Source organism: Nelumbo lutea, chromosome 1, assembly GCF_056320005.1.
Source record: "Nelumbo lutea isolate HS-2025 chromosome 1, American lotus-T2T, whole genome shotgun sequence".
NCBI classification, from domain to species: Eukaryota; Viridiplantae; Streptophyta; class Magnoliopsida; order Proteales; family Nelumbonaceae; genus Nelumbo; species Nelumbo lutea.
Window position 1 is genome coordinate 214,760,012 of NC_142684.1, and position 25,884 is coordinate 214,785,895.

Below are 25,884 nucleotides of genomic sequence, written 5' to 3' on the forward strand. Positions count from 1 at the left end.
GCATTGAGGTAAATCCAGTGGTTGAGTATAAATATATAAACTTCTAGATTTCCCCAAAATTCTGTTAACTGCACTTGATTAGGAAATCAGTTAAGCCATCATTTTCCTCCAACTTTCGTGTAATGGAACTTAGGTTGGGAGTACTTTCTAAAGTTGATTTATATCATGTACCTCAATATGGGATTTGAATAAAAAAGCAGTCAGTTTTCATGTTTACATGGATGTTGACAATGTTAAAAAAGTGAGAACTAGCAGTACACGTGCCTTGGAATAGAGAAGTGCAGCAGCCTTGTTTGGTTGATATGAGAAGAGAATAATCTCACATACAGGATACTAGATATATTTATACTTTTTCATAAATCTCAGTTTACAATAATGACCATGTTTACAATAAAATAAGGACTAGAGTGTCCTTAATTAAAAAGATGAAAAGACCATACTTCCCTACTGCCCAATAAGACTAAAGAAAGCAACATAAGAAAATAGAGAATAATAGTAGTACTTGTATATAATCCCAGCTTGTTATATATAAAATCAACCCAAGGCCCATTAAAACCGTTAGTGAACAAATATGCAAGCTGATTCCCTGACTTTACATATGGAGTAGCTATGTCTTTAGTCTTAGTAATTGTTCCCGAACAAGATGGCAATCTACTTCAACATGTTTTGTCCTCAAGAAAAATTGGATTAGAAGCAATGCAAATAGCAGCCCGATTATCACAATAAAGATTCATGGGGAGCTGAATCGGCATACCCAATTCTTGTAGGAGGATATTCAGCCATAATTGCTCAGAAGTAGCCCGGGCCATTGCCTGATATTCTGCTTTAGCACTAGATTGTGCAACCACACTTTGCTTCTTGTTCTTCCAAGTGACAAGTTACCACCCAAAAAGGTAGAATACCCCATAGTGGACTATTTGTTAGAGGGAAACCAGGCCAATTAGCATCAGTGAAACTAGAAATATCACATTACCATGATCACCATATAACAAACCACAACCTAGTGATCCTTTTAGGTTCCGTAATATGTGATAAACAATTGTGTTTGGTGCCCTATGGGAACCAATTGCCTATACCTTCCTGGGTCATCTAAGAGATTACTCTAATTTGAAGCCAACATTATGCTTGGGTCTATAAGAGTAGAACATGGCTTAGACCTTAGCATATCTGTCTTCTCAAGCAAACAAAGAACATAATTACATTGAGACAAACTAATCTCTGTAGGGGATCAATATATCCCAAAGGTTAGCAATACCTTGCTTACCATCACTTGTAATATCACAATATCATCTACATAGACAATCAAGATAATCTGCATTAATATAGTTTGTTGACAAAACATCAAATGATTCATTGGAACTTTTGCAACCCAAAAGATATCATAGCCTCACTAAACTTACACCAAGTCCAAGGAGATTGTTTAGGACCATAAAGTGAACTCTTAAAATGGCACACCTTCCTCGACTCCCCTTGAGCAACAAACCTTAGTGGTTGCTCCACGTATATCTCTTCCTTCAAGTTATCATGGAGGAATACATTCTTGACATCAATTTGGAAGAGCGGTCAATGATATGTAGGAGTGAAACTTTTAGGAACTAAGCAAGCTCATTGAGGAAAATATTTGAACATAATCTATACCATAAGTTTGAGTAAAGCCCTTAGCAACTAAGCAAGCTTTTAGTTTTTCAACAAATCTACAAAGTACATAACATATAAACCCAATGGCAACCAACACACTTTCTCATGGTGTTAAAGAACATGGTTCCTGTTGGTTCGGCTGTCTTAATTTGTATGTTTATCTTTGTTGGGTCTTAAGTCATTAGTTATTGGGCCTAATCTTATTTAGTGTTTATTTTGACTAGGTGTACCATCACTAATCAGGGGCATTCTTGTCTATTTATGTAACATTATGTAATGTCCTTATATATAGTAGATTAGGGCTGGCTGAGGATTAATTCTGCTGCCCATCTCATATCTTCTTCTTCTTCTTCCTCTTCTTCTCTCATTTGACAGCCCTATTTCAGCAAACATGGTATCAGAGCACTAATCTTTCGACTGGTTACAACAGCCGCCTCTTCTTCTACTCGCAGTTAACTCTCTCATCTTTCTTTTTGGTTGCTGCAAAGAAACCCTAGGGTTGGTCGTAGAACACAGCTAGACCTACATCTAGGGTTTCCCTTGGTTGTAGGGCCCAAGGGGAGGTAGACCTAGAGGCTGATGCCCTAATAGACGCAGTACAACAGACTGTAGCCATTCGGCTAAGATAGATCTGTGTAGAACAGATCTAGGCGGAAGGACTAATCTTAGCAGTCCTAGAACTGTTCGTGGGTGAGGCTATAACCTGCGATAGCAGTGCTTAGCTCACAGTAGAAGCCAACACAGCAAGTTGCAGGCTGCGGCAGCAGTGATTAGAACACAGCAGAAGGTAGCACAACAGAGTATAATCTGTGACAACAGTAATTAGGGCACAGTGTGCAGTGTAGTACTCGGTGTTTCATTTCTGTGTCGGGTTCTCAGGACTGAGTTTACAGTGCAACAAGTTCCGTAAGTGTGAAACAGTTCACTATATATTGTGTTTACAGTTTTGACATTTACGAGTAAGTGAAGATGTCTTCCATATCCGGGGAAGTGTCTTCTAGAGATGTTAGGGCTTGTGGGAGGTCTCCTAATCAGGAGAATCCAAATCTGCACAGCCTACAGATCACAAGTGTGTTGTTGGATGAGTACAACTTCAGGGAATGGTCTGTCTCAGCCATGCTTTTCATCACATCCCGGGAACTCACTGGTTACTTGGATGGGCAGAAGAAGGAACCAGAAGTGGGGAGTGCTGAATATGCAGCTTGGCGCAAGGAGAATGCTACAGTTATGTCCTAGCTACTTGCCTCAATGACTCCAAGAGTAGCTAGGACTGTTCAACATTTCTCCACGGCTGCCAAGATATGGGAAAAAGTTTCTAAAACCTATGGGCAGAAAAAGAATAATGCCAGAATTTATAGACTGAATCAAGACATTGCTGCCTTGAGACAAGGAGATATGAGTGTCGCAACATATTTTGCTACACTAGAAGGACTATGGGAAGAGTTAGATCACCACCTTATTATTGATTGGGAGAGTGCCGGAGACAAGGAAAAGCATGACAAACAAATTGAAGAGGGTAGAGCATTTAAGTTTCTGGCTGGCCTAGATCCTATATATGAGAGCATAAGGTCCCAAATTCTGGGAAGGGATGAAATGCCAGACTTTCATCATGTTTACTACCTTGTGAGGAATGAAGAGGTGAGAAGAAAAGAGATGCAGGTTGATACTCAAACGAAACTAGTTGAACAGTCTGTGGAGCATTCGACCCTAATCTCTACAAATCAAAGGGGAAACAGGCACTCTGACAAGAGACATCTGAAGTGCACCCACTGTGGAGGGGAAAGGCATGTGAAAGAGACCTGTTGGGTTCTCCATCCGCATCTGAAGCCAGCTGCATTGAGGAAAGATAAGAAGCATTTGAAGGGTGAATCTGCAAGTGTGAATCTGGCTACGGGTCAAAGTGATGATGGTTCAAAATACTCGTCTATAGTTACTTCCTCTTCCATGGGACAGACTACTAATTCCCCCCGAACCGGGTCCTTGGGTTTTACTGCCGATGAGGTAGAGGTACTTAGCCGGGCCCTAGCCCGTCTAAGGACCAACTCTCTTCCATCCTCCTCCCTTGCCAGATCAGGTATTGTCTCTGCCTTTCGTGCAACTAGTACAACTGACCACATGACACACATGTCTTCTCTATTTTCTTTCTATCATTTAATGTCTGGCCAAGATAAAATGAGGGCTGCTGATGGTTCTCTTTCTACCATCTCTAGGAAAGGAGTGGTTGACCTAAGCAAGGACCTCTCACCCAAATCTGTCTTGCATGTTCCCAATCTTTCTTCAAATCTCTTATCGGTTTCAAAGCTTACCAAAAATTTGAATTGTAACATAACCTTTTTTCCTACCCATTGTGTCTTTTAGGACAGATTGACGAAGAGAACGATTGGGAGCGGTCATGAGTGCGGAGGTCTCTACTACCTTGATGCAGACATCAGTTCGGCCTTGCAAACATCTGCTACTTGTAGTCAGTCCAGTGTGGAGTCAATATCTAGGTTACATCTGTGGCATGCTAGGCTAGGTCATTTACCTTTTTCATCTTTGGAAGTGTTGTTTCCAGAATTATTCAAAGGTGTTTCAAGTCAAGAGTTAGTTTGTGAAGTCTATCAATTATCAAAGCAATGTAGAACTGTTTATTCAACTTCGAGTAATGAAATTCGAGCTTCTTTTGACTTAGTCCACTCTGATGTTTGGGGCCCCTCTCCCATTATTTTTGTTGATGGCTTTCGATATTTTATCAGTTTTATTGATCACTATTCTCGATGCACATGGATCTACTTATTAAAAGCACGAGAAGAAGTGCCGCTGGTAACCATGACATTTTGCAAAATGATTGAAACACAATTTGGTACGAAGGTCAAACAATTCAGGTCAGATAATGCTGTAGAATACTTTGAAAGGTCCTTGAATCTGTTTATGGAGGATGCTGGAATGATTCATCAGTCATCTTGTGCTAGTACCCCCCAACAGAATGGGGTTGCTGAGCGCAAGAATAGACACCTATTGGAGACTGCTCGAGCCTTACTATTTCAGCACAAAGTTCCAAAAAACTATTGGTCTCAAGCAATCCTTACTGCATCATATCTGATAAATCGAATGCCATCCAAGGTATTGGGGGTGAAAACTCCTTTCTCTGTTCTTTGCCCTCATCTTTCTGACTTTTCTCTTCCACCGAGAGTCTTTGGTTGTGTATGCTTTATACATGTCAAGGATCCGAAGAAGACCAAATTGGATCCTAGGGCTACAAAGGGAATCTTTTTGGGGTACTCCCCTACTCAGAAGGGATACAAGTGTTATGATCCAGTCACCAAGAAAAAATATGTCACAAAGGATGTGGTATTCTTTGAGTCTCAATCCTATTTTCGTTCTTCCCAGAATCCTCCTCAGGGGGAGACTAGTGGGATGGAAGAGGATTTTTCTATTTCCCCATTCTTTGTACCTCTCTCGACCTCAGGCCTTCCATCTTCTCCACCTGATCCACTTAGTTGTGGTATCCTGGGTGAATCTAGTGAGGCTCCCATTGTACCAACTACTACTAGTGATGTTGCAAATATTACTGAAGACTCCAGCAGGCTGCAAAGAGATATCAGAATCACCTACAACAGAAGGAAGAAGGGTCCTCTAACTCATGACAGCAACCAATTGGACCCGGATCAACCTGTCTCAGAAACTCAAGGTAATCCTATCAGTTCCTCTGACTTGGATCTTCCTATTGCCCTTCGTAAGTCTACTCGTTCTTGTACTATCAGACACCCCAATGCTGATTTTGTGTCTTACTCACATTTGTGTCCTCGCTATTGTTCTTTTGTGTCTGCTCTCTCTTCTATGCATGTTCCTACCAGGTATTCTGAGGCAGTATCTGACCCAAAATGGAAAGAGGCTATGGACGAAGAAATGAAGGCCTTAATGAAAGCAAGGACTTGGGAATTAGTGGATCTACTAGATGGGAAAGGCACTGTTGGATGCAAGTGGGTGTTCACTGTGAAGCATAGGGAGGACGGGTCCATTGAGAGGTACAAGGCTAGACTGGTAGCAAAAGGGTTTACGTAAAAAGAAGGGATTGACTACAAAGAAACTTTTGCTCTGGTGGCAAAACTCAAAACAATCCGAGTTCTATTATCATTAGCTGCAAATTTCTCATGGGAGCTACATCAGTTGGACGTGAAGAATGCTTTCCTGAATGGCGACCTGCATGAAGAGGTGTTCATGGATCCTCCACCAGGTTATGGTTTTGGCAAGAAGGTATGTAGACTGAAAAAATCCCTATATGGCCTTAAGCAGTCCCCTCGAGCTTGCTTTGAGAAGCTATGTGGGGTCATGAAGAAAGGGGGTTACACTCAAAGTGGGGCAGATCATACCCTATTCATAAGGAAGGGAAATGGCAAACTTACGACACTTATTGTCTATGTGGATGATATGGTAATTATAGGGGATGATCAGGAAGAGATTAAAAGACTAAAGGAGGTTTTGGTTGCTGAATTTGAGATCAAAGACCTAGGCCAACTGAGATACTTTCTTGGGATTGAAGTTGCAAGGTCCAAAGAGGGCATCTATATATGTCAGCGGAAATACATCCTTGATCTTCTTCAAAAGATAGGCATGATGGGGTGTAGGCCAGAAGATACTCCAATAGAACAGAATCATGTTCTACAGGAGTCAGTAGGAGAGGACTACCTTGATAAGGAAAGATACCAAAAGTTGGTGGGGAAGTTGATTTACCTGTCCCTCACTCGCCCTGACATTGCTTATGTTGTACATGTTGTCAGTCAGTTCATGCACACTCCTAAAATTCTTCACATGAAAGCTGTGGAAAGGATCCTCAAATATTTGAAGTCTTGCCCGGGGAAAGGGATTCTGTTCAGGAAAAACAGTAAAATTGAAGTTGAAGGATATATTGATGCAGATTGGGTTGGCTCTGTTGGGGACAGGAAGTCTACTTCTGGGTACTGCACCTTTGTTGGAGGAAATTTAGTTACATGGAGGAGTAAAAAACAGAATGTGGTTGCTAGATCTAGTGCAGAGGCCGAATACCGAGCTATGGCTCATGGTGTTGCTGAACTTTTATGGCTTAAGATCCTGCTTGGTGAACTTGGAATAAAGATTGAGTGTCCTCTCAGGTTGTACTGTGACAACAAGGCTGCCATCAACATTGCAAATAACCCAGTGCAACATGATAGAACGAAACATATTGAGATAGACCGTCACTTTGTTAGAGAAAGAATTGTCTCAGGAGAACTCTGCATTCCTTATACTCCCTCCGAGATGCAGATTGCAGATGTTCTGACTAAAGGGCTAGCTACAGTGAAATTTGTGGACTTACTTGGCAAGCTAAACATGATTGACATCCATGCTTAGCTTGAGGGGGAGTGTTGGTTCGGCTGTCTTAATTTGTATGTTTATCTTTGTTGGGTCTTAAGTCATTAGTTATTGGGCCTTAGTTACTGGGCCTAATCTTATTTAGTGTTTATTTTGACTAGGTGTCCCATCACTAATCAGGGGCATTCTTGTCTATTTATGTAACATTATGTAATGCCTTTATATATTGTAGATTAGGGCTGGCTGAGGATTAATTCTGCTGCCCATCTCATATCTTCTTCTTCTTCTTCCTCTTCTTCTCTCATTTGACAGCCCTATTTCAGCAAACAGTTCCAAGTACCATTAGCATGCAAGGTAGGTATCTCTTCTTCTATAGCTGACCTCCAGGCCTCTTGCATATTTCTAGGAATAGATGCAGAGGACAAGGAAGAAATGAATCAATGGAAAAAAAAACCGACCAATAGGATGGACAGTACATGAGTTCTTTAGGGTAACAAAACCGTCAGTAGGATGAGTAGTGCAAGATCTTTTACTTTTACTGACCTCAATAGGAAAGTATAAATCATCTAATGGTGGAGGTTGAGAAAAGGTTCAAAAATAGGATCATCATTAGGTGAAGATTCAATTGGGTCTTCAAACGTTGAAGCACATGAAGGAGCCATGAAATCTGTATGCCGTGCTTAACTCAAGCAATTAGTGGCTTAGAAAGTGGTTCCACAAGCAAACAACTAGGTAATGGAGATAACTACTATTCAGTAATGCTGGAATTCTCATCAGAAAAATAAATAGTTTTAAAGAAAGTGACACCGGTAGAATAAGTGATGATGATGAATTGGATCGTAACATCTATGCCACAAATAGTAAGGAAAGCTCAGCTCTGAATCCTCGTTTCAACTTTGAGTTGCAATTCTAGTTCAGAGGTTGAGTTGGATTCGAACAATGTTCTTTCTAGTTGTTTTGTCAGCAATCTGGGCTTTCTTCCTGGTTGTAGAAGACCCAAAAACATAACTGATTTTTATGATGTGGTAGTGGCCAAGCCTTTGACTTGGGGTTTCAGTAGTACGAGAGGGAGGAGTAGAAGGGGAAAGAGAGGATTGGCTGGTTGTTTTCTCATTTGGTTTGGCTGCTTTTTTTAGTATACTTCTTGTATGCTTTTTTGCTTACAAGATAACACACTTAATTGCTTTGAGATCAGTCTTATCAACAGAATAGGACAATTGATGAAGGAAACAGATAAATTAAAACTACGGGGAGGAACGTGGAGCAAAAGAGAGTTAGAAAACAGAAGGGAGTAAGAAATTTGACTTGAAGAATAGATGAGGACATTAATAAGAAAAGCAATCAAAACAATATCATTCCAATAGTTTTTGGGTACATGCACCTGATGCATCAAAACCCAAGCAACTTCTAATGGATTAAAGCTGATGTTTGATGTATGATGCCATGGAAAGTAAAGAAGTTAGCAAAAGTATGTGAAGTATATTCAATACCATTATCAGATTGCAAGCTACACATGTTTGTATCGAATTGAGTTTGAATTTTGATAAAGAAAGACTTGAAATTGGAGGACAGTTCAAAACAATCTTTCATTAAATGTAACCTTGCCATTCTTGAATAATCATCTACAAAAGTAAAATAATAAAAATCCAAATAGAAGGTTCATCTCATAGGACTACAGACAACTCAGTGAACCAGCTGGAACATTTCTTCACTTATCAAAAAAAAAGAAAAAAAACAGCTTGAACATTTTGGGAACTTGCTTATTGACTCTAGGTGGAAAGAGACACAATGATGCTTACTGAGCTGACAAGCTTCACAATTTAGGGACTCTAAATGACTTAAAGAGGGAACAAGTAACTTCAAATTCTGCAACAAAGGATAGACCGAGATGACAGCAAGGTCCAAAGTACTGATGCATCTGATATGCTAGAACATGCATATCAGTTGTTTTGATGCTTAATACCTTTTTTTTTGTTATTTTTTAAAATTGCTTCAGGCAGTGAGTTTTAGGCATGTCTACCCCCTGAAACCAGTCAAAATCTTAAACACACCTTATTTGGCATATTGGGCTGTATCATGTTGAAATTTTGAACCTTGGATGACAGTGATGCTGAAAAGGCGAAGAAATCGAGGACTGTAGAGCTTCCCAGGTCACCATCAAAGAAATATAACCCTCCAGATTCACATCCTCTACCACTCGTTTTCTTCATGTTTAGATCCTAAAATATAAAAATAAAGGATAAAAGGTGACTGAGTAATTCAAGAATTGGGTCAATTTATTAACGTACATTAAGTTAAGGAAATTGAGGAACATAAAAGGCAGAGGAAAGCGACAAATTAGTGGTATCTGGTAAGCTTAATAGAACCAATACCATACATGGGGGATAATTGATCATTAGCAAGTGTAACAAGTTTATGTGGGGAATTAGAAAGGGCTTAGATGAATAAACAAGTCTGGGGTACATGTCATGTTGTTAGACACTCCAGAATCAACTACCCAAGGAGCAGTAACCATGGATAAGGCATGTGGATCAATACCTGATTTTTCTAAAGTGGCAGTGGAGGCAAAGCTCTGAGATGTTGACATCAATCATGCATGCTCATCCTTGGAAATTGTAACAACATCATCAGCCATATGTTGCTGACGCTGACATGGCTGAACACTATTAGGCATAGAAGTAGTTGTAGAACTGTCTTCTTGATACGTGGTATTGTGTGCAAATCCTCTGGACTTCTGATTCAAAGCCCACGAAACTTCACAGTGTGACCCTCTTTTTGCAATTAGAGCACATGTACACCATGCAACTCACAATAATAGTTGATGGTATGATACTCACTTCCAAAATGTGTACAATAATGGCCATTCTTGCCACTATCACATTCTCTCACCATATTGGTGCTACATCCACCATGCATATTTCTGCTTCCACCACAACTAGCACCTTTTCCTGCTTCCCCTATTGTTTCCAAGGCTGATCTATTTGACAAACTGGAGTTCTCAAACATGGAGGCTCTCTATAATCAGAACACATCTGGGAGAGAAGGTAGCTCTGGGCTGCCAAGGATCTAGGTTCTAATGGGTAGCTCTTGGTAGCACCTTTGAAGGTCATTCACATCAACCTTCCTCAATTTCTCAGATTTGTCAGGTATGAAGTTTGTTTTGGTAATGCTGTCTGGTTTTGGGAAGACATTTGGATCGGAAACACCCCTCTAAAGGATATTTTCGCTTTGTTATTTTCTGTTTCATTGTATAAAAAAGAGGTGGTTTCAAAATTTATCTCATCTTTGGGAACACCTATGGCTCCTACTTGGGATTTCAGTTTCCGTAGGGGATTAGGGGATGATGAAATTGGCTCCTTCTCTGACTTGCTTTGTTTCCTTAACCAGGTTTGTTTAGATCCCTCCAAGCCAGACAAAAGGGTGTGGGCTCCTAGACCCAAAGGGATCTTTACTTGTGCTTCTTACTTCAAGTCCATTTCTCAATCCTTTGTCCCAACTCCCATAGCCTTCAAAGGAAATTTGGTGTAGACCGGTTCCTCCAAAGATTATGGCTTTTTGTTGGGAAGTGTATTATGTGAAAGTAAGCACTCTAGATAACCTACAAAAGTGAAGACACTTCCTTTGTATTTCTCCCAGCTGGTGTACCCTCTGTAGAGCTGGAGATCTGCTCAATCTGCCTTGATTTGGACTCTATGGGAAGAAAGGAATGGTAGAATATTTCAAGAGAAGGAAAGGAACATTCAAGAACTGAAGGACTGTGTGTTGATGACCAATTGGGTGTAGGGCAATATGGCTGAAGACTTTGGAAAATTTTCATCAATTCTCATATGATGACCTTTGGAGAAACTGGTCAGCAGTAGCAAGGTGTTCTCCATTAAGAATAAGACAGTTATAAGGTGGTCTCCTCCATCTGAAGGCTAATTAAAGCTGAACTTTGATGAAAGTAGCTTGGACAATCTTGGGTTATCTGGAATGGGGGGGGGGGTGCTCTGAGGAATGAGTTTGGAGAGGTGGTACTCCTCTACTCAGGTCCTTTAGGATTTGGAGATTCTATTAGGTCAGAGCTATTAGCTGCTGTACAAGAGGTGCAATTTGCAAACCAATTGGGGGTAGAGCATTTAATCATTGAAGGGGATTCCAAGGTGGTGGTGGGCTGGCTGAAAAACCCCGAGGATACTATATTGGTACTACAAGAATGAAATTTATTTGGCTGAAAAGGAATATGCTGGTTTCTAGACAGTGGGTGGGGAGATCAGCAAATGCTTTGGCTGATGTGTTAGCCAAAGAAGGGGTAAATAGGGAAGAATTGTTTTGGGCTCAGCTGTGATTTATGTAATCTATTACTAGTTTACTTGTGAGCTATTGGGAGAGGCTGCATCTCGTGCCTCTCCATGGGATGTTGTATGAAATTATAATTCTAAATCAGTTTCTGAATTAATAAAATTTCTATTATTCATAAGAAAAACAGGTTCAAATTCAGCCAATAGATTTCAGACCCATCAGTTTGGTGACTAGTATCTACAAGATAGTGGCCAAAGTAATCTCCTTGAGGTTAAAAATAGTTTTGCCCTCCTTAATAAGTCAATCACAAGGGGCTTTTATTCAAGGTAGACAAATCACTGATCAAGCCCTGATGGCTAATGAATGTGTAGAAGACTTCAAGAGAAGGGGGAAGGAAGGATTTGTCTGTAAATTGGATCTGGAGAAAGTGTACGATTAGTAGATTGGCATTCTTGATGAAAGTTTTTGGAATTTTGGGTTTGGAGATAGGTGGTGTGCTTGGATTGAAGGTTATTTGACTACTGCTCATTATTCTGTGTTGGTTAATGGAGTGATTGGAGATTTCTTTCCAGCTACTAGAGGACTGAGACAAGGGGATCCCCTCTCTCCCATCCTCTATACCTTGTTAGCAGATGTTTTTAGTAGACTTATTTTGATAGCGGACAGGGTGAATCTGATTAGAGAATGGAGGGTTGGAAGAGAAGGTGTTATTGTTACACACCTATAGTTCACAGACGACACTATCCTTTTTTGTGAGACAGGGGACCCTCGGATAGCAAGGAACTTGAAAGGGGTGATAAAGTTGTTTGAGGTTGTGTCAAAACCAAAGATCAATTTCCAAAAGTGTTGTGTAGTGGGGCTGAATTTAGAGCAAGAGGAATTGGGTGGGATAGCTGAGGAGTTAGGTTGTTTGACATCTAGTTGGCCTTTGAGATACTTGGGATTACCATTAGGAGAAACTGGCAGTTTTTGGAATCCCATGGTGGAAAGATGTGCTAAGAAACTGGCAGCCTAGAAAAGAACTTATGTACCCCTAGGGGGTCGACTTACTTTAATTCATTCCACCTTAGCAAATCTTCCAATTTACTTCCTTTTAGTATTTAGAATGCCGCAAAGGGAGGTAATGAAAGTTGAGAAATTGATGAAGGACTTTTAGTGGGAGCCCAGAGAGGGATGGAAGGATCATTTGGTAAGATGGGAATTAGTATGCAAGAGAAGGGAGCAAGGGGGTCTGGGATTGGGTAACCTAGGTAAGAAAAACTCAGCCCTTTTGGGTAGTTGGCTTTGGAGAAGGAAAGACTTTGGCACAAAGTTGTAGAGAGTATTCATGGAGCAGAAGACAATGGTTGGGATGTTGGCATATCTCGGAGGGCCACGTTGAACTCTCCTTGGAAGGCAATCTATGGTGTTCTTCCACAATTCTTAAACTTAATCGAGGATGATGTATGTACTAGGGATAGGGTTCTTTTTTGGGAGGACTTATGGATTGGAAACTCAACCCTCAAGTATCTTTTTCCACCTTTGTATTTCCTCCCGCTTTAAAAATGAACCTCTTCAAAGATTTGTCTCATTTTCCACCTTTGCTTGCTTGGTTCTATCTGTCTGGACCCTTCTAAACCTGATGCTCGTATTTGGTCCCCTAACCCTTCGGGCACTTTCTCTTGCACCTCCTTTTTCTCTTCCTTATTCTCTGTCCCTAGCTCTCAGCTTTTCCCTTGTAAAGAGATCTGGTCTAGACCTGTTCCCCCTAAAGTGGGAGCCCTTTGTTTGGAGGCCTCTCTTGAAAAACTAAACACATTGAACAACCTACAAAGAAGAAGACATTGTCTGAGTATTTCCCCCAACTGGTGTGTCTGCAAAGCAAGTGGAGAAAGCTGTTACCATTTACTAATATATTGCCCCTTTGTTGTAGGTCTCTAGGAAAAGCTTCTTAACCTCCTTGGATGCAGGTGGACAATGCCAACGCAGGTTAGCAATCTATTTGAGCCTACAACCTTCAGGTGGCCTAAGAAAAGAGGTAAAGTCTTGTGGATGTGTGCTAGGTCTGCATTGGTTTGGACTGTTTGGGAAGAAAGAAATGTCAGGATCTTTGATGATAAGGAGGGGAACAAGACAATTGTATGGGATTGCTTAATTAATAGAGCCATTAATTGGGTAAAGACCCTGGAACTATTTTCTCCATTTTCCTTTGATGATTTATGGAGAAATTGGGAAGTGGTTGCCAAAAGCTCTAGTACAAGACCTAAACCGTTAGCAGAATGGAAACCTCCTCAAGAGGGTATCATTAAGCTCAACTTTGATGGCAGAGGTTTAGGCAATCCGGGTCCTATGGGTGTTGGGGGAGTGTTTAGAAATACCGAAGGGCTAATCATTGCTTTATACTCTGGCTCTATAGGAGTAGGGGACTCAAGTCAATGCAGAAAATCAAGCAGTGCTACAAGGAGCTGAATTTGCCAAGAAACTGAACTGTGAACAGTTGTTAATTGAAGGTGATTCCAAGCTGGTGATCCAGTGGTTGAAAGAACCAGAAACAGCAGCCTGGTCCTATAAAGGAGCTTTATGAAGATTCAAATGGCTAACTACAAACATGTCATTCCAGTTCCAATGGGAAAGAAGATCAGCAAATGGGTTAGCAGATTCATTAGCTAAACAAGGGGTGCATAGGAATCAGATGTTTTGGACTAAACTGTAATTTTTAACCCGAGGTTGCATCTTGTGCTTCATCTTGGGAATTTTCTGTGTCTTTTATGCTTTTAATCTATTAATAAATTCACTCATTACTTATAAAAAAAAAAACAGGTTCGGATTCTCTACAGACACCTGATAAGAATTTTTCTACATGTAAGTCATCTCTCTGCTTTGTCATAACCTGTACATTGATTTGTATTGGTTGATAGATGTTTAGGTTTTTACAAATACTATTCACCTCTGAAAAGTATTCCTCAATATTATTGTCACCTTGCTATAAGCTGAAGAATTTCTGGAACAACTGAAAAATTCTAATGCTGTTATCAATCCCTGAATTTTCCCATTTACTAGAAAAAAGACGAAGCTTGCCCTGATTCTAGGCTCCATACTATTCCAAAGCATTGTCCGAATTTGTGCATCTTCCTGAACCCAATCGGCATAGATGGATGATACTTAATTTTTCCTTTTCCCATAAGGAAAACCTCCACAAATTTGTCCAATTGTGCATAATTTGCATTGGTTGTCATCTGGACTTGAAAGACACCTGATGTCACAGGTTTCACTTCTATTTTTACAACTAACGGATCACAAATCAAGGGCTAATAGCAAGACTGGTCCACTAATTCAGATCACTAAAAATTCAGTAGGAGAGCCTCCAATCAAAGATAAGACACCCAACCAACAGTAGCTTCACATAACATAGCCAAAGCATACACAAACAACCGTAGGTAGATCAAAAACATGCTCATAAATGCAATCGACCAGCAATAAACAACCTGACAGACCCAAATCACCTACTCTTCTGAATGTATTTCACATTGACTTCACTCCTTTCACACATTATGCACTTCACTATCACAAACAAGTCAATAGAAGCTGATTAAATCACTAGTCCTCTTCTTAGATAATCAGAAAGAAACCATAAACAGAAAAGGAGAGGGAAAAAAAGTGAGAATTAGCAGTACCTGATCCTTGGAGGAGAAGAGAAACCCAGCAGCCATGTTCGGTTGAGATTAGAAGAGAATAATCTCACCTACAGGTTGCTGGATATGTTTATAGTTATTTCATAAATCTGACTTTACATAAAAAAAATTACCCTGCCACCCAATAAGGCTAAAAACAGCATACGAAAATAGAGACTAATGACACTACTTAACAGACGCTTTGTAAAAGAATTATTGCCAACTGGTAACCTTACAACCTTTCTTCATCTGGGTTTTCTACAGACAGTGCAAGACAAAGTCTTTACTCTGGGTTGTACTGGAAAACATTTATTCAACAGCAGTGTTATGTACAAAAAAGAATAAGTTTCTATGGTTTTATACAGTATACAAAACAATCATCTAGAGAATTGCTGAAAACTAGGAAATATATTGTGGCTCATCAACAAGCAAGGGATCTGAGGGTGACCACTTTGTCCAGAAATTCTGGAGATTAGGTCCATACCCGGCTTGTCCCTCCCAAAATTCTTGATAGCTGGGATCAACATTGGGTGATGGCCTTCATCAACAGGTGAAGTTCACCTTTCTGTTCCTAGTTTTCAACAGGGAGCAACTCCATTTTTTATGCTGAGCAGGTGCCCTGAAACATGCAAGGAAAGACCACAAAAAAATTATTTTATTTGGCATACAATCTGAACAGTCCTTGGAATAGTAGGATATTATCATGAGAACCTTTCTTAGTGAAGCTGGAAGAGAAATGGATAGTGATGTTACAATACTGCCTTTAGACTTTAAATTTCTTTATGTTTCAACTTATGATTTTGTTGTCAATAAAAAAAAAAAATTCCACAATACTGGCTCTTGACTATACACTTAATTCCTACAATGTTTTCATCTAATAAATTCATTGTTGTATGTATATAATATTGTTGAGTAATTTCCTCTTTATTTAACAAAATCCACTTTTCTGTATACTATGTGCTTTCTATCACCTTTTTTTTCATTTTTGTAGCCAGCCGAAAGGCTTCCTCAGTATCTAATGGAACAGCTGGGATGGATACAGTTGCAAGTCTATTGGCTTCTTTAATGGAAGTAGTACGAACAACTGTAGCATGTGAATGTGTTTATGTTCGAGCCATGGTAATAAAGGCTTTGATTTGGATGCAAAGTCCATATGCATCATTTGAAGAACTAGAATCCATTATTGCATCTGAACTCTCTGATCCAGCTTGGCCATCAACACTGCTGAATGACATCTTACTCACTTTGCATGCTCGATTTAAGGTACTACAAACTTTTTAAACCAAGTTTTGATTCTCTATTTTATAACTATTTATGGCTTTCTATTGGAGAGGATGTCCAGGGTGTCCATCCTTATGGAAAAGATGAACATGCCCTTATGACCAATGGCTCAGAAGAAAAGAAACACTACTCAAGCATCAGGTAGCACATCTGTACATTGGATTCTAGGAGGTGTGGCACTTATGCATGGAGCAAAGTTAGGTACTTTTAAATGTTTTCCATCCATGGAGATCTGCTGTCAAATTCAAGGGCAGATTTCAAGAAAGAAACCATTGGCTCAGCCTATTGAATTTTACACAGCCTCATGCAGCCTTCTGCTTGGTTGGGGGTGGGGGGATTAAGAACAGTGACCCTCTATTTCGCCAATAGGAACTCCATAAAGACCTTGGCAACTCCCTGGTGGGCCACTGATCTCCATATTTCTATCCTTGTTAAAACAAGAAAAAGGAATCTTGTTAGTTGTTACCATCCGGAAAAATGCAAAAATAAAAAAAAAAGCCTTTCTTTACTCCTCCCTAGGTTAGTACCATTTTCAGTCTACTCCTCCCAAGGCCCTAGATGGCCGATACCAACATTGGGTAATGGCCCTTTTCTTACTTATAGAATGGAAATACGTCAACATATTAATTCACTTACTACTTACTTAGCAAAGATGCATTTTTGCCCTGCACCAAGAGTAGTAAATGATACCTAGGTGTGCATATCTTAAGAATGGTGCAATCCCTTATAATAGATCTCACAAACCCATCCATACCCACCCATTTGATTAGTAGATCAATATGGGTCAAGTGACCCATAAGGGTCAGGGTGGGTTGGATTGAGGGTTACCCATTGGGTCGCTGCTAGTTTAGGGCTTGATTTATTCTTCTGAAACTCTCTCTCTCTCTTTCTCTCTCTCTCAATCAGATTGGCTGCCACAGCATCACTCTCTTTCGCTTAGAGCTATTAGAATCCCCAAAGCAACAACAGAGAAGGAAAAACAGAGAAAGAAATGGAAATAAAGCCTGAATGAAGTTGTGCTTATCTTCCTCTTGATCTCATCGATTGGTGTCTCTGCATCTTCAATGTCTCACACGGAAGTAGCTAGAATCAAAGGGAGAGAGATCCTATAGCTACACCTCATTTTTTGAGGATTTTTGCGTGTTTTAAGCCCTGTAGATATCAGTGCTCAATTGGCAGAGACGAAGATGGAACCTACAGCTACAAAATCAAAGGGAATGTTAGAGGAAAAGAAGAGGGAGTCTATGCAAGAGACAACAGAGAGATGTCGTGTAGGGATTGGGGCCATGGGCATTCCTCGTGACAGCGTCTCCACTCTCCCTTTTTGTTAGGATGCAACCAAAGATATTTTTGCAATATGTGTGGAAATTTGCTGCAATCTCCATTGATTGCAATATGTGTGGAAATTTTCTGAATATTTTGCCTTTCTTTAGTTGAGAAACATAATTTTTGACAATTTTATCATTTTATGTATTTTTTGCTATTTCTCATTTTTTTGCCTTTTTTTAAAATTTCTATTTTTTACTTTTCCGCTAAAATATATAATTTTCTGAATTTTTATCATTTATTTTTTTTTTGTAATTTCTGATTTTTAGCTGAAATATATATTTTTTATTTTTATCATATTTTTTTGGAAAAACAGGTCAAAATGGGTGGGTGAGGGTCAGGGTGGGTTATGACCCATTAATTAGCATTTTTAGTGGCTCGATAGTCAATCCACACCCAACCCAACCCAACCCACCTATTTTCTAGACATAAACATGAAAGTTTATAATTTTCTTATGAAAATTATGAATAGTTATTAAGGAAATATGGTTATGGAACCTAGGGAACTACCTAGAATATGTATTTTTCACTTAAAAAAATTCATTGCCTAGGCAACAAGGCGCCCCCTTGTTGCCTAGCCTCGCCTTGGCGCCTTGAAAACTATGTGATGGGGATAGCTTTGGTTTTAGCAATGTTTTAAAAGGTGTGGGAGGCGTACACTTGGAGGCGTGCCTCTAGGTGAGGTGTCCCCAAAACGCCCTGATGTAACAAATGTTCTCTTTGCCGCGCCATCAAGTGCCATCCATCGTGCCTACAGCCGACACTCCAGTGTCCAAGTGTGTGTCATGGGTGGGCTTTGCATGTACTTTTGTATGGGGGACTGCCAATGGCATTATTGTAATACTGTAGTATGATTTTTCACCTTTTTGATGTTTCTTATTGTCACTCCCCCAAAAGCTTAACATACTCTTTGAGGGGAGGTAGGTACTCGAGTGAGCTCATTAGCGTGTAAAGGCTTTCTCGATCCCATTGAGTGCCGCACTGGGCTTCGTCGATTAGCGCCGTGACAATTGGTATCAGAGCAGGTTGCTCCTCAACGCTCATGACCCTTGCATAGCAACACTAGTGGTGGCGCAATGAAGCACAACAAGGAACTCACTGACGAGATTAGGCATGGCCTTGCCCATGCTAGAGAGACCGATGAGGCTTTGGGTGATGAAGCCGTTGTAGAGAAGGCCCCGAGGGGTTTCACATCCAAGACTAGCAAGCGCGACAAGTCAGTTGACACGCTTGCTGCTTTCGACACACGCATCCTTCGCTGCGAAGTGACTGTTGGGAAGATGCGTGACCGAGTAGAAGAAATCCACCTGAATGTGGAAACAATTGAGAGCTCCATGGTGGAGCTAGAAGCCCGTTTAAATGGCATTATTAACAAGGTCCAAGACGTCCTGAATAGAACCCTCAAGGAATTCCTTGGAACAATATCCCGACAAGAAGGGAGCTCATCTCGATCCGACATCCAAGACCAGGTGGATGAGATGAGGGCTGAATGGATGGCCATGAAATTAGCCATGGCCTCTCCTTCTGACCTCTAGACTCAATTGGATGATCTAAGAGGAGACATGACGCTCCTCAAGAGATTAGTGGCCAGCACTCCAAGCCCCTCCACAACGCTGGCCCCTACTCGTGTGAAGATTCGGGAGCCCACACCTTATGTCGGCTCCTGAGATGCTAGAGAACTTGACAACTTCTTGTGGCAAATGGAACAATATTTCCGTGCCGCTAGAATTGATGATGACCAAACGCAAATTCGTACAGTGATCATGTATTTGACTGACATTGCTAATTTATGGTGGCGCAGGTGATGCCAAGACATTGAACGCGGTACGTGCACCATTAAGACATGGGCTGATTTCAAGCAAGAACTAAAGGGGCAATTCTACCCAGAGAACGTGGAGTACTTGGCGTGGAAGAAGTTAAAAGCCCTCCAACACGGGGACTCACTCCACGATTATGTCAAAGAGTTTTCAGCCCTTACCTTGGAGATCACGGACATGTCCGACAAGGATCTACTGTTCAACTTCATGGACGGACTGAAGCCATGGGCCAAACTAGAGCTCCAATGCCGCAACGTACAGGACCTTGCCATGGCAATGGCAGTGACGGAGCAACTCAATGAGACCAGCTTGTCAGATGAAGAAGCCCCCAAGCCAGAAAGCCCGCGTTCCCCTAATTTGAGTGGGGGAACCAGTCACCCACGCCCTCCGTACGACAACTCCAACATCAACAAACCAGCAAGACAAGACTATGGGAAGAAGCCACAAGGAGAGCAAGGCCCTCAGCACCATTACAATCCCAGAACCGCTGGGTCCCCAATTTCTTGCTTCCTTTGTGGGGAAATCACTTGGTTCGCAACTGCCCAACCAAGAGGAAGATCAATGCCCTTGTTGCCAAGCTCAATGAAGACGAGCAAAGTAATGAGGAAAAGTCTGTACAGGCGCCAAGAGTGGGCGCCCTCCAGCTCATCAACGCCATGGTCAAGAAAGAGGCCACATCCAAGCGGCCCACCAAAGCCCACAAGGGGCTGAATTATGTAAACATCACCCTCGGCGGGAGGCCGACCCAAGCTCTGGTGGGCACTGGGGCCACCCACAACTTCATTTCGCTTGCGGAGGCAAAGCGACTCGGCTTGACCACCACCAAGCAAGCAGGGTGGGTCAAGGCTGTCAACTCTGGGGCCAAAGCAGTAGAGGGCATGGCTCGTGGAGTAGAACTCCAAGTGGGGCCCCAGAAAGGACCCATCAATCTATCTATGGTACCCTTGGATGATTTTCAGGTTGTTCTTGCAGTGGAGTTTCTCACGCAAGCGGAAGCAGCACTTATGCCACACATCAGCAGCTTACTTATTTTGGATGAACACTCCCCTTGCATGGTTCCTGTCTCATCAACCTTGCAGATACTTGGGAAGCAGCTTTCAGCCTTGCAGTTGTACCAAGAAACTAGCAACCAAGAAGACAGCTTCGCGTCAACAAGGAAGAACCCCTGTCAAGCATCTCACATCAACCCTGGAACTGGTTGGGAAGTCGTCACTAGGAAGAAGTCTCCCCCAAAGCAATTCCATTTCCAGCACCAACTCCAATGCCAGCGCCCAAGTCAACACCAACATCAGCATCAGCATCAGCTTCAACACCAACCACATCAGCGGAAGTCGACTTCGCAACAGAAGCCACAAGCACCTGCAATTGATGGGCCCAACAGAAGACCCAAGGCCGTGTCAAACCTTGCCCACATCTACTACCACAACCACCGGGGAGAGCGAGTGCCACCCAAGCCATTTAGGGACCACATTCACATCATCCCTCAGGCTTAATCCAGTAGTAGCCTTGTGAGTCACCCTTGGGGAAAAATGCATGGGAACCAACACCCTAACAATCCAAAATATCATTTTGACCTAGCCCTGGCCACAAACCTTCCTAACACCAAGCTAGAGCAACCAAAATCCTACCTTGAAGCATCCAGGCAAGGACTTACCGTAGGGACTAGCCATAGGTATTCCCACCATCCAGAATGCCTTGAAGACTTCCACCCATCATCATGCCCGGGCCTTGGAAGAGATAAACTTCGTGGAGCAGCTGAAGTACCTTCCTTCATCAACAGCAGATCGGAGCCTCAAGTAGAAGCTAGTCTTTGAGGACGAAAACTGAATTGAGTGGGGGAGATTGTAACAAGTGTTCTCTTTGTCGCGCCATCAAGTGCCATCCATCGTGCCTACAGCCGCCACTCCAGTGTCCAAGTGTGTGTCATTGGTGGGCTTTGCATGTACTTTTGTATGGGGGACTGCCAATGGCATTATTGTAATACTGTAGTATGATTTTTCACTCTTTTGATGTTTCTTATTGTCACTCCCCCAAAAGCTTAACGTACTCTTTGAGGGGAGGTAGGTAGTCGAGTGAGCTCATAAGCATGTAAAGGCTTTCTCGATCCCATCGAGCGCCGCACGGGGCCTCGTCGATTAGCCCCGTGACACTGAGGCATAGACCAAAGGTGTTGACACCTCTAAGGCATATGCCTTAGGTGCAAGAGGCGTACACCTCATATGCTTTTTTCATGAGGCGTATGCCTCATGCGCCTCACGCACACTCATATAAAAAGACAGAAAAAAAGAAAAAAGAAAGAAGGAAAAAAAAAAAGGAAAGGAAAGGAAAAGAAAGGGAAGGGAAAGAAAAAGAAAGAAAGAGAAGAAAATAAAAAGAAAAGGAAAGCGAAGGGAAGGGAAGAATAGATAAGGGGAAAGAAAGTGGGATGAGGGCTCTGCCTCCGGACCCCCTTGGCTATGGGGCTTTGCCCTCAGACCCCACAACCCCCCTTTCAACTAGTGCTTTGCATCTTCGTTCTTTTTAATATAAAAGATTTTTAATAAAAATAAAGAAAAAAATGAGATCCTCTTTCCTCTTCTTCTTTCTTCCCTTCCTTCTCCTTCCTCCTCATCCCCCTCCTCTTAAGGAGGCTACCTATTACGTTCTGAAGTACGCCTTGTAGAGAAACCGATGTCCACTCTGTCCGTAAGGTAGAATGTACCTAGTCTATTTGTTATGTTTCTCTGTTATTCTAGTTCTGTTATTCTAGTTGTTATTTACTTTTCAGTTTTATATTGTTAAGTGTTATGATGTAAACACCAAGGGCAGATGTGTCCTTTCCTGTAACTAGCATAACATATAAATATTAAGTTGAAGTGGCGGCAGCAGATGTGTTAGAATCTGTCCCTCCTTTCAGCAACTTGTGTTCTCTTGCTTCTCTTCTATTCTCTCCTTTTCTCTCATCTTCTCTTTTGTTTTACAAACCTAAAACCTTATAGTATTCAAGACTGATTACAGTCTTGATCTTCTACATGGTATCAGAGCCTATCTAGGGCTTCTCATGTGTATTTAGTCCAGCCGACCACATGAGAACTAGCTAGGGCTGGAAGTCTTGAAGAAGTTTTTTGGCGGCTGAATCTTGGAGATTACCAGGAGAGGTTCGCAGCAGTTGAAGACTTGCCGCAGCCTGTAGAGAGTTGGTAATCAGGAAGAGGCAGTGAAGGTTAGGGTTCAGGTAACCCTAGAAGACAGTACACCGAAGGCAGGTAATCAGTAAGTAAGTTTGTTTCTTTACTGATTTTTAGAGATTGCAATCAGCCGAGATAGGTTGGACCTATCTAGAAAGAGGGGCAGAACTGTGTTCAAGTTTGCTCTAGGGTTTGGCTTGCCGAACTGTGATTAAGTTTGTGTTTAGGGTGTGATTTTTGGGCTGAACCCTCCTCTTCAAAGGGGATTAGTTTTTAGGGTTTCACAGTGCCCTACGACAAGTCCCACTAGTGCGGACTGCTTGGAGAGTGCAGCTGAGAACTTTAGTGATTTCAGATCCTCAAACCTACAGTTGAAACCCTATTTTACTCTCACAGTAGTGGGCCCCACAGTAGTGATTTCAGAGAACAGCATCTCAGATTGATAGGCGATTGATTTCAGGTCAGTTTTGTGTTGGTATTCCTGATCGGATCAGACCAGTTTCAGATCACATCGGTTTTGTGTTGGTATTTCTGATCGGATCAGATCAGTTTCAGATCAGATCAGTTTTGAATCAGCTTTCAGACTTACTTCCTTGACTCTTTTTGAAAAGTAACTGTCTTTTCAGATCAGATCAGTTCCGGATCAGCATTCAGCTTTCAGATCAACTCTTTTCTTGTAAGTCGTTTACTTTTCTAAGAAAAGATAGGTTGTAGTGATCTTGCGGCAAGCCCTAGTGCTGGACTGAACTTTGTGATCTACCTAGAGCTGTCCTCAGGTCTATTGATGGCATTGATCAGATTCTAGGGTTTCACATTAACCCTACTGCAAGTCTATCTATACAGTACTGATTAGATTATGCAACTGAATTGATCACTTTAAGGACTGATTAAAACCCTAATTCTGCAAAGGCAAATCAGACCTCCTTCTAAGCTGTTTTTCAGAGTTTTTTGGGGTTTTCGAACTCTCTTAAAGGGGTTAGAGCTCTACGGACAGCCACTGTTGTGTTTGTTTGTTTGTTTCATATCAGAGTTATCCCAGTTGTGCACATACACTGTGAATACAAATCAGGCCTATACTATTTTTTGGTTGTGATTGGTAGTCCAAGTGCCGTTTTAAGACTTGACCGAGATGGAGTTTAAAAATCAGGCAGAAGGCAGCTTTGGGAGCATCAGTTATGGTAGTGTTTCTGAGATGGATTGTCAGCTTACAACCGTAAATTCAGGTACTCTAGCTTCAGCCTACCATGCCTCAGTTCCAGGTACTACTGAACCTTGTTGGGTAATAGATTCAGGTGCATCCGACCACATGACTAGCTTGCCTTCATTGTTTACCTCTTACTATTTGTCATCTGGTAGGGATAGAGTATCTATTGCTGATGGCTCCCTGGTTCCTATTTCAGGGAAGGGGAACATTAAGTTGTCAGATACGATCTCCTTGTCTTCTGTCTTACATGTTCCTAAGCTTGATACTAACCTCCTTTCAGTCAGTAGTATTACCAAACACATGAACTGCTCAGTAACTTTCTTCCCTGACCGGTGTGTTTTTCAAGACCTGGAGACGAAAAAGGTGATTGGGACTGGCCGTGAGACGAATGGGATCTATCTGCTCGGGGAGAATTCTTGTCGGGAAGAGTCAGTGGGTAAGAGGTCACTTGTTTCCCAGAGTGTGAGGTCGGTTATGCTTTGGCATAACCGATTGGGTCATTTGTCTTTTCGATCCTTAAAGAGTTTGTTTCCTACTTTGTTTGAGTCTGTTGAGTTGTCCCAGTTGCAATGTGAAAGCTATGAGTTTGCTAAACATTGTAGAAACTCTTATTCATTGAGTAATAAAAGGAGTAATCGTCCTTTTGATCTCGTGCATACGGATGTTTGGGGGCCATATCACGTTCCTTCTATGGGTGGGTACAGATATTTTTTGTTATTCGTTGATGACCATACCCGGTTTTCTTGGGTTTATCTTATGCGTTCACGAGATGAGGTTCCCGCCCTAACCCAGAATTTTCACCAAATGATCCTAACCCAGTTTGATGCCAAGATTAAAGCTCTTAGATCTGATAATGCAAAGGAGTACTTTGCTAAGTCATTGGCATCTTACCTTCTTACTCATGGGGTTATCCATCAGAGCTCTTGCCCTCATACACCTCAGCAGAATGGGGTTGCAGAAAGGAAGAATAGGCACATCTTGGAGGTGGCTAGAAGTCTTATGTTTACCTCCAATGTCCCTATTCGCTTCTGGGGTGATGCTATCCTCACGGCGGTCTACTTTATTAATCGGATTCCTTCCCAGGTTCTTGATTTGCGATCTCCTTTTTCCCTTCTATACCCACATGAGGAGTTGTTTTCTATTCCCCTTAAGACTTCCGGTTGTACCTGCTTTGTTCAACTTCTCGGACCCCATCACTTCAAGTTTGAACCCAATGCCTCCAAATGCATTTTCCTTGGTTATGCACGAACTCAAAAGGGGTATTGCTGCTATGATCCTGTCTCAGGGAGGAGGTTCATCTCCATGGATGTCACTTTCTTTGAGGAGACACCCTATTATCCTCGGGTTTCTCCTCGGGGGGAGAGTAGTGAGAGTAGGGGTTTAGGTCCATGTCTTCATGGGGAGAGCAGTGAGAATGGGGTAGTTCTTTTACCTATTCCATTGGGTGATGGGAGCTGCAATGGTGAGGGTGGCCAGAGGGATCAGGAGTTGAGGGGGAGCTGCAATGGTGAGGGTGGCCAAAGGGATCAGGAGTTGAGGGGGAGCTGCAATGGTGAGGGTAGCCAGAGGGATCAGGAGTTGAGGGGGAGCTGCAATGGTGAGGGTGGTCAGAGGGATCAGGAGTTGAGGGTCTATCACAAGCGGTGCAGGCAGGTTGATCCCGATCATCAGTAGTCCAGGCCAGCTCCAATCTCATTGGCGGCTCCAGGTCCAGGCATTACAGTCCCAGGACCCACAGAGACTTCTTCTATTGTTGCCATTTCACCTCCTACAGATGACCTTGATCTTCCAATTGCTATTCGTAAAGGGAAACGACATTGTACCACATCTACAGCCCACTGTATTTCCCATTTTTTATCCTATGAGTGCCTATCATCTACCTACAGGTCCTACCTTAGTTCCATTTCCAATGTCCCTATTCCAAGAACAGTGCAAGAGGCTCTATCAGTCTCGGAGTGGAGAGGTGCAATGCAAGTTGAAATGGATGCCCTGTTGAAAAATAATACCTGGGAGCTAGTTGACTTACTCAAAGGAAAGAAACCAGTTGGATGCAGATGGGTATTTACTGTAAAGCACAATGCAGATGGTTCCATTGAGAGGTACAAAGCTCGGCTAGTTGCAAAAGGGTTCACTCAGACTTATGGTATAGATTACTTGGAGACTTTTGCCCCGGTAGCCAAGATGACCACCATTCGGGTTTTATTATCTCT

General features: G+C 41.9%; 1 protein-coding gene across 1 annotated transcript in view; it reads left to right on the top strand.

The window, feature by feature from the left end:
* Positions 1–25,884, top strand: part of LOC148880909 (uncharacterized) — a 121,663-nt gene that overhangs the window by 78,095 nt on the left and 17,684 nt on the right. Inside the window, exon 14 of the mRNA XM_088962987.1 lies at positions 15,871–16,142. Within this exon, the coding sequence (XP_088819113.1) occupies positions 15,871–16,142 (272 nt within the window). The remainder of the gene's footprint in view (positions 1–15,870; positions 16,143–25,884) is intronic.